This window comes from Mandrillus leucophaeus, unplaced genomic scaffold (assembly GCF_000951045.1).
Source record: "Mandrillus leucophaeus isolate KB7577 unplaced genomic scaffold, Mleu.le_1.0 Scaffold289, whole genome shotgun sequence".
Lineage (NCBI taxonomy): Eukaryota > Metazoa > Chordata > Mammalia > Primates > Cercopithecidae > Mandrillus > Mandrillus leucophaeus.
In genome coordinates this window covers 1,324,443-1,333,021 of record NW_012103020.1, presented here as the reverse complement: position 1 = coordinate 1,333,021, position 8,579 = coordinate 1,324,443, and the positions used below count along the sequence as shown (strand labels likewise).

Below are 8,579 nucleotides of genomic sequence, written 5' to 3'. Positions count from 1 at the left end.
CTTGAACTCCTGACCTCAGGTGATCCACCAACCTTGACCTCCCAAAGTGCTGAGATTACAGGCGTGAGCCACCATGCCTGGCCTACTTTTATTCTTAATAAAGATTATATTTTGATTTAGAAAGTTTATGACAAAATGGTGAATGACTCAACAGGCTTATCTTACTTACCTAAAAAATGTCTGTTATTTTAGTCCCAAAATCTCACTATTAAAACCTTTGTCTTACAGTGGTTACCTGGAGGGAATGAACATGGGGACTGGGAAGGAAAATATACTTTTTATTTTATATATATCTATGTTACATTTTTTAAAAACTTATGAACAAATATGAATTTTTCCAATAATAAAACTGTGTGAAAATTTAAAAGTAACAAAATTATGGAGACAGTAAAAAGATTGGGAGGAGAGGGGGAGAAATGAGTAGGTGGAGTAGAGGGATTTTTAGGGTGATGAAACTACTCTGTATGATACTGTAATTTATTCTGTATGATATTGTAATATATTTGTAAAAACAGAATATACAACGCAAAGAGTGGATCCTCATGTAAACCCTGGACTTTAGTTAACAATAATATATCAATATTGGCTTGTCAGTTTTAACAAATATTCCACATCAATGCAAGATTTTAATATGGGAAAGGAGGAGGGGGTGTGAGGGGGTATATGGACGTTTCTGTACTTTCTGCTCATTATTTTGTAAACCTAAAACTGCTCTAAAAAAGACTATTAATTTTTTAAATAGTTATATTAATTTTTTTTTTTTTTTTTTTTTTGGAAACGGAGTCTCACTCTGTCATCCAGGCTGGAATGCCATGGTGTGATCTCGGCTTACTGCAAACTCAGTCTCCTAAATTCAAGAGATTCTCCTGTCTCAGCCTCCTGAGTAGCTGGGATTACAGGATGCACCACCACACTGGCTAATTTTTGTATTTTTAGTAGAGATAGGGTTTCACCATGTTGGCCAGGCTGGCCTCAAACTCCTGATCTCAGGTAATCCACCTGCCTCAGCCTCCCAAAGTGCTGGGATTACAGGCGTGAGCCACTGCGCCCAGCTCCTATATTAATTTTTAAGTTAATCTTTCAAAATAGTTATTTTAAAATGTTAATAATAGTGCCTACCTTATAGAATTGTTCTAATCATTAAATGATCCAGGAGTCTGGCATATGATAAACACTCAAGTATCAGCTATCATTATTAGCATTTATAATAACATTATTTTTACTGAAAATCATCCATATTAATGGTATTAAGAAATGCTTACTTTACACATACAAAAATCTTCATAATTTAGAAAGCTGAGGTTCAAATGAAATAAAATTTAAAAATAAACAAAAAAGAAGAACCTTCATAATAGTCTAGTTAATACATTCTTAGGAAAACCCTGTATTTCTAATGATTGCAAGGTATTTTTCAGATGTGTATGCTTAATGACACTTAAATCTATTGCTATGTTGTATATTTAATTAATCCCATGTCCTGATCTCGACATTGCTTTGAGCTTTATCATGAGTTGTAAAATACATGAATTCTTGAGCACTGTGGTTATATAATCACTTACATAATATCCACCAGCACTGACTGTGACGCCTACAACCAGATAATAAATCATATTTGATCCAGATGATCCAGGGAATCTGTTAGATGACATCCGGCGCAGAGATGCTAGGAAAACAACGTTTAAACACAGTTAGCTTTACTACTTGAGCAAAACTATTTTAAATAATTACATCTTTTAAAATTTTTCTCCTCAGTGAACCTAGAATCATTAACATCAAGTGATTTTAGCTTAAGGGAATACAGTATTACAAGGCTGGGTAATAATTCCACTTGACATTCTCCCAATCTAATTTGATAAACACTCATGAAACCTGTCATCTTGATGCTGAGCATCATGCCTTCTTGGAAGGGGTGCAGGTGTGGGTAAGGAGAAATGACAAAAGCTCTAAACAATTTTAACAGCCAAATGAAGTGTACATTAGCAAAAGAAAGCCATGTACTATATGTACTCCACTACAGGATTCAATGAAAATGATAATTTTATAATGAATTCAGTATGTTTATACCTAAAATGTAATACAATTTGTATTTATATGTTAAATCAAGCATTTATGTTGAAATCATCATATTTCTATAAATCTGTAATACAAATGTAGATATAGAAAGAAATCTCAATTTTTCTCTTATAAAGCAAAGATGGGCATATAAATGTTTTTAAGCCAAATGTTGCAACAAGGTTGTATCTGAAATAGAAGTATAATTCTGTATAAACTAACAGAAACAGATAAAAGTACTATATTATTATATTTAAACATATTTATTTTGTAGTACTAACATTTGCATATCCTATAATGCCCTGGAATTCAAATTTTTACAATAAACTCAAAGTTGGAAGGAGCTTAAAGTAGATACAACTCAAATTCTTTATTTTAAAGATAAAGACGTAAAGACATTTATGTATTCTTTCAACTAACACAACTGAGCATCTACTATGTATTTGGAACTGTTAGAAGCATTAAGAATACAACCGTGAACAAGACAGACAAGGTCCCTTGTCTCAAGTCATTCATAGTCTAGAAGGAGGATATGAACATACAGACAAATAATTGTGATGTAGTATGGCAAATGTAATAAGTGCTAAGTCAAGCTACATGCAGAGAAAAAACTCAGTTAGTTGGCCAAGGTAACCGTCATAATAGAAGAGACCTGAGTTTTGAAGGAAAATAAGAGTTTGTCAGATAAATAAGGGAAAGAAGAATGGCACTGGAGGCAGAAGGTGTAATGTGTATGAGCGTTTCATGACCCAGAAGGTACAAAGTACAGGATGAATATCCTTTATCTAAAATGCTAGTGGTGGGTGGAGTGGCTCATGCCTGTAATCCCAACATTTTGGGAGGCAGGGGTGGGAGGATCACTTGAGCCCGGGATTTCAAGACCAGCCTGGGCAATGTGGTGAACCCCATCTCTACAAAAAAAATTTTATAATATTAACTGAGAGTGGTGGTATGCGTCTGTAGTCCCAGCCCCTTCGGGAGGCTGAGGCAGGAAGATCACTTGAGTCCTGCAGTGAGCTGTGATTGTACCACTGCACTCCAGCCTGGGCAACAGAGTAAGATTCTGTCCCAAAAAAATAATTAAAATAAAATAAAATGCTTGGGATCAGAATTGTTTTGGGTTTTGGATATTTTTTATTTTGAAATATATGCATACACATAATGAGACATCTTGGGGATGGGACTTAAGTCTAAACACAAAATTCATTTATGTTTCATATATACCTTACACACATAGCCTGAAGGTAATTTTATACAATATTTTGAATAATTTTGTGCATGAAACAAAGTTTGTGTTAAGTACTTATATGTAAAATTTTCTACTTGTGGCATCATGTCAGTGCTCAGAAAGTTTCTAATTTTGGAGCATTTTGGGTTTTAGATTTTCAGATTAAGCATGTCCAACCTGCAATTTGATGTGGCCTAACATAAAGTATAGGGGTGCAGGGACTAGTGGAAGACTATGATTTGCACAGGGCAAATCTTAAGACATTTGCACTGCTTACAAACCTTCATAGTAGCAAAATCACAATGATTTCCTGTTTATGTTCTTAGTTTGGATATAAATGGGCATTTCTTGGAAAAAAACTTTTTTCCTTCAAATGTGCCCCAAAGGCTATGAGAAGAGGTTATGGCTTTGACTTGTGGTGGGACTTCTGATGGCATAAAAGTACATCTGTGATCAAACAGGGAATATACAGCCTTCATATTTCTCAAACAGACAAAAATATCAGAAATATTTTTTAAATAGAACTAAAATTTATCAGAGATTTAAATAGACTTAAATACAAATATAATGATGGACAAGTTACTTAAAAAGACAATGAAATGAGAAATTTTCAATAAGGATTAATTAGACAAATTTAAGCACATTCATACAATGTGAAACAAATAGACGTAACTCGCAGAACAATATTTACTTATGTGAGAAAATATTTACAATGTATTAGGTGAAAAGTCATAGCAAGATACTCTGTATGGGACTATCCCAGATTTGTGGAAATAATGTGCATAAGGAAGGAATGAGGCAAAAAAACGGTTTGGAAAACTAAATATACTAAAATGTAACTAGTTGTGTTCACTGAGTGGTAGGATTACAGGTGAATTCCATTTCCTATTTTACCTGTTTTTCCCCCAATTATCTATTATAAACTTATTTATTCATTAAAAAGTTACTCTTTTAAGGCTGGGCTCAGTGGCTCACACCTGTAATCCCAGAATTTTGGGAGGCCGAGGCGGGAGGATCACCTGAGGTCGGGCGTTCAAGACCAGCCTGACCAACATGGAGAAACCCCGTCTCTACTAAAAATACAAAATTAACTGGTCGTGGTGGCGCATGCCTGTAATCCCAGGTACTTGGGAGGCTGAGGCAGGAGAACCACTTGGACTTGGGAGGCGGAGGTTGTGGTGAGCCGAGATCAGGACATTGCACTCCAGCCTGGGCAAAAAGAGTGAAACTCCGTCTCAAAAAAAAAATAAAAGATAAAAAAATTAAAAAATTACCCTTTTAAATCAAAAAGGAGAGAACAAAATGTGATGAGACACAGTTAAAAATTTTTCCTTCAATGAAACTGAAAAAAATCTATTTTTCATCAAAGTAGAAAGTATCAACAAAAGATTAATTAATGTCCACGACAGAAGACAAATTTGTTTCCAGTCAATAATAGTTCTTACATTTTAAGTGCTGCAAAAATAGTAGTTAGTTGAAAATTAGAGAAAGACCAGTACCTTTGCAAGCAGCATTGCTAGATACGTATTTAAAAATTTTAAACTACTTCTATTTTGCCGCAAATTGGGAAGAAAATTATTTGGAATTTCTGCAGCTGCAAAAAATAGTGCGTGTGTGTGTGTGTGTGTTTGTGTGTGCGTGCAGGCGCGCACGTTGTCGGTGGGGAACGCAGACAGATAAAACGAAAGGCCACGGTCAGAGGACTAATCTTTCTCCCCATTCCCTACAGAGCAGTCCCGTTATATTACGAAGTTTAAAATAAATGGCTTCTCCCTACTTCATCAGGAGATATATATATATATATATTTAAAAGCTCTATATTATTTGGTATAAAGGTCTAGAAAAATAAAGACAATAAAGATCTAGGAAAACGAAGACGTCTTGTTTCTGATACTTGAGGGGTAACTTCCTCCCACCAGCATTTTAAAAGAAAAATAAAGCGAGTTGGTTAGACCTCGTCCTTCTCTCCCACCACCACCAACAGAGGCCCAATCAACGTGAAAAAAATCGGCCCATGGAATTCTCCGCGCAAGTCTTTTTCTCCGGCCGGAATCCACACTCTGAGCTAAAATTACCTCGGAAGCCTCAGAAAGTGAGGGGAAGCGAAGACAGCATTAAGAACGCTTTACGATGTTGTCTAAGAACCATTCCCCAATCGGGAGTGGAAGAGAGAGGGGTGACGGATGGGGACTAGGGAAAAGCGGCTGGGGCTGAACCGCCCCGGAGCGCAAGCCTGGTCCCAGAGCCGCAGGCTGATGGGAAGAAAAACAATCTTCCTTGCTCACACCTGCTAAGCACCTACTATGTTCCAGGCACTATACGAGGCGCTTTTCTATACGTCCATTTTTATTTAATAAGCTTCCAGTTCACACTGAAACTCCCCCTTTAGTTAATTTCTGAGTACCCTGCTTTTTCTAGCGCATCCCCAGATCCAAAGGTGTCGATATTTGGACAGAGCCAAGCAGCTGCAGGACGACCTGCAACCTCAGAGGAAAGTGCCCCGAAGGCCGCTTCCTTTTTGGGGGTTGTGGATCTCAGAGCCAGGCGCTCGCGGGGTTCAGGCTGCTGAGACCCTGCCGAGGGTTAGATTTATTTACCCCACGAACATTCGCCCAGTGTCCACTGAGCGGGCCCCGCTTCTCTGCCTCCCAATGCTTACAGGGCCGGCTTGTTGATCGGCGTCCACCTTCCCACCCTTCCTCTGCTTCCTCAGGAGGTTGGAGAGCGAATAGTGCCTCTAACAATAAAAGTGGTATGCTACAACTTTGTCAGCCAGGCACGTTTCTAAGTGCTTTTAACCATACATTAACTCATTAAAAAGCAAAACCATTATCGCCCTCATTTTATAGATGAGGAAACAGGTTAAACCATTTGTCCAAGATCAGGATGCGAACCCAGCTAATCTGGACTCAGAGGCACACCGGAAAGTTCCCTACTTCCAAAGCCTGCAGAAGCTTCGGGACGTCTTCCCGGGAGTCTCCTCCGTTCTCCTCGACCTCCAATCCAGGCTTCTGCTGCTCTGGGTCGGGTTTGGCCAACTGGGTGCCGGCCGGTACCCGGGCGCGGGCGAAATCTGCACCCAAGGCAGCCGTCCTCCTCTCCGGGCTACATCTCCTTACTCACCGTCCTTCCCGAGCGGTGCGGGGTTGGGGGGCGCCCTCAGAGGCAGCGCCAGGGTCTTGGAGACCGCCCTGCGGAGATACATCGCGCCCGCTGTCCGCCGCGCAGCAGGCTCCGTACCCAGGCGCAGGCTGCCCTTCCACAGTGAGGCTGAGAGCCTGGCAGCGCCCCGCCCGGAGAAGGCACGTCGACCTTCATCCAGCCCCGCCTCCGCGGCCCCCGGGAGGTGGGGAGACCTTTGTAGTCCTCACCATCCTCCCCTAACCCATCTCCAGCTCTGTTGCTTTCCCTGAGGTCTCGAGAGCTGACTGCGGCATCTCAGAAAAGGGATGGGGAACCTATAAGTCGCCGTCGCCCGCCTGACTCGTTCTGTACCACTGAATGTATCTCCTCACAGCACGCTGCAAATGTTTTGAGAATTGGACGAGATTAAGACAAGGACACAGTTTATCATGTTGGATGTAATCTAAACCCACTTTATCTCACGCATTCCATTAGCTTTCCTAGGAGAGGGGAGGATAGCGGAAAGTTTCTTACAAATGCAAGGAGCGCAGGGGTAGCCTCAGCCTTCCATTAGCGCACTGCGTGATGCTCAGAATCGTAAGAAAATCTCCAGACAATGATTGAATTTCTAGACAGTTCACCGTTACAACGACTTTAAAATATAAACTCCAAAAACACTGTATATTCCTCTATGGGATGTGAAATTAATATTTCCACATCAGCGGCCTGGCGCAGTGGCTCACGTCTATAATCCCAGCACTTTGGGAGGCCGAGGCAGGCGGATCACTTGAGGTGAGGAGTTGGAGACCAGCCTGGCAACATGGCGAAACCCCGTTTCTACTAAAAATACAAAAAGTTAGCCAGGTGTGGTGGCGCGCGCCTGTAAACCCAGCTACGCGGAGGCAGGAGAATCGCTTGAACCCGGGAGGCGGAGGTTGCAGTGAGCCAGAGATCATGCCACTACATTCAAGCCTGGGTGACAGAGCAAGACCCTGTCTCAAAAACAAAACAAAACAAAACACCCAAAACTAAAAAACAAAACAAAACACATCAACTAAAAATACTAAATTATTAGTTTCTTCCGTCTCACCGTGGCTACAGGAACTTGTCATGGTTTGAATATGGAAACCAATAATTTATTAAGTTTATAACATTGTCTAAATGATTACTCTTTGGAAGACACCATTTCCTACTACAATAATCCCTTATGTGTGTTTGCCACTTGAAACATTATAAAGCACTTTCACATCTATTATCTCTTTTAATTTTCACTGCAACCCTCTGAGGGAGGTGGCAATTATTCCCTTTAGCAAAGGTGGTGGGTGGGAATGTCCAAGGATTTACTGGTGGTCATGAATTAAAAAAACGAAAAGGACGTGAACATAATACTTCTAGCTTAAAGTTCTGTTGACATGTAACAGGCACAATATTTGTTCATTTGCTATGTAAATAAACATTTCTCAGAAGTTACAGTCTTGAACCCCATTATAATTATATTTAACATATTCTCATATGAAGAGTACAAGCCAATGATCAGATTGGTTTTTTGATACTCAAAAAGAGAGTTAACTAGTTTAATCACTAGGGTGACAGAGTGAGACTCCGTTTAAAAAAAAAAAGTTTACAACATAGATGAGTGTGGTGGTGCATGCCTGTAGTCCCAGCTACTCTGGAGGCTGAGGTGGGAGAACTGCTTGAGCCCAGGAGGTCAAGACTGCAGTGAGCTGAGATCTTGCCAGTGCACTCCAGCCTGGGTGACAGAGTGAGACCCTGTCTGAAAAACAAAAAACAAAACAAAACAAAAGCCACCCACAGTGGCTCACACCTGTAATCCCAGCACTTTGGGAGGCAGAGGCAGAAGGATTGCCTTGAGCTCAGGAGTTCAGGACCAGCCTGGCAAACATGACAAAATCTTGTCTGTTTCTTTTTTGGAAAGAAAGAAAGAAAGAAAAAAAAAAAAAGCACGTTAGATATGAAATGTAAAAAATAAAGTAAAAAAAAGAAAAAGGATATAAAATGTGCTCAGCTAGTTGGAGGAGGCAGTGCTAGATTCTGACTTCCAGCCTAAGGTGAAGCTCAAGGCTCTCCTGCTGCCCTCTGTTGCCTTTCAGTGTGGCACATGGCGGGATTCATTGTACCCTACCATCTCTTATTAGATGGTAAGGTCCAGGGGGAG

General features: G+C 40.2%; 1 protein-coding gene across 1 annotated transcript in view; it reads right to left on the bottom strand.

Moving 5' to 3' along the window:
* Window positions 1–6,665, bottom strand: part of MGARP (mitochondria-localized glutamic acid-rich protein) — a 15,958-nt gene extending 9,293 nt beyond the window's left edge. Inside the window, exons 1-2 of the mRNA XM_011985643.1 lie at window positions 6,404–6,665; window positions 1,560–1,663 (exon numbers count right to left, since the gene is read on the bottom strand). Coding sequence (XP_011841033.1) covers window positions 1,560–1,663; window positions 6,404–6,485 — 186 coding nt within the window. The 5' untranslated portion in view covers window positions 6,486–6,665. The remainder of the gene's footprint in view (window positions 1–1,559; window positions 1,664–6,403) is intronic.
* Window positions 6,666–8,579: the final 1,914 nt, after the last annotated feature.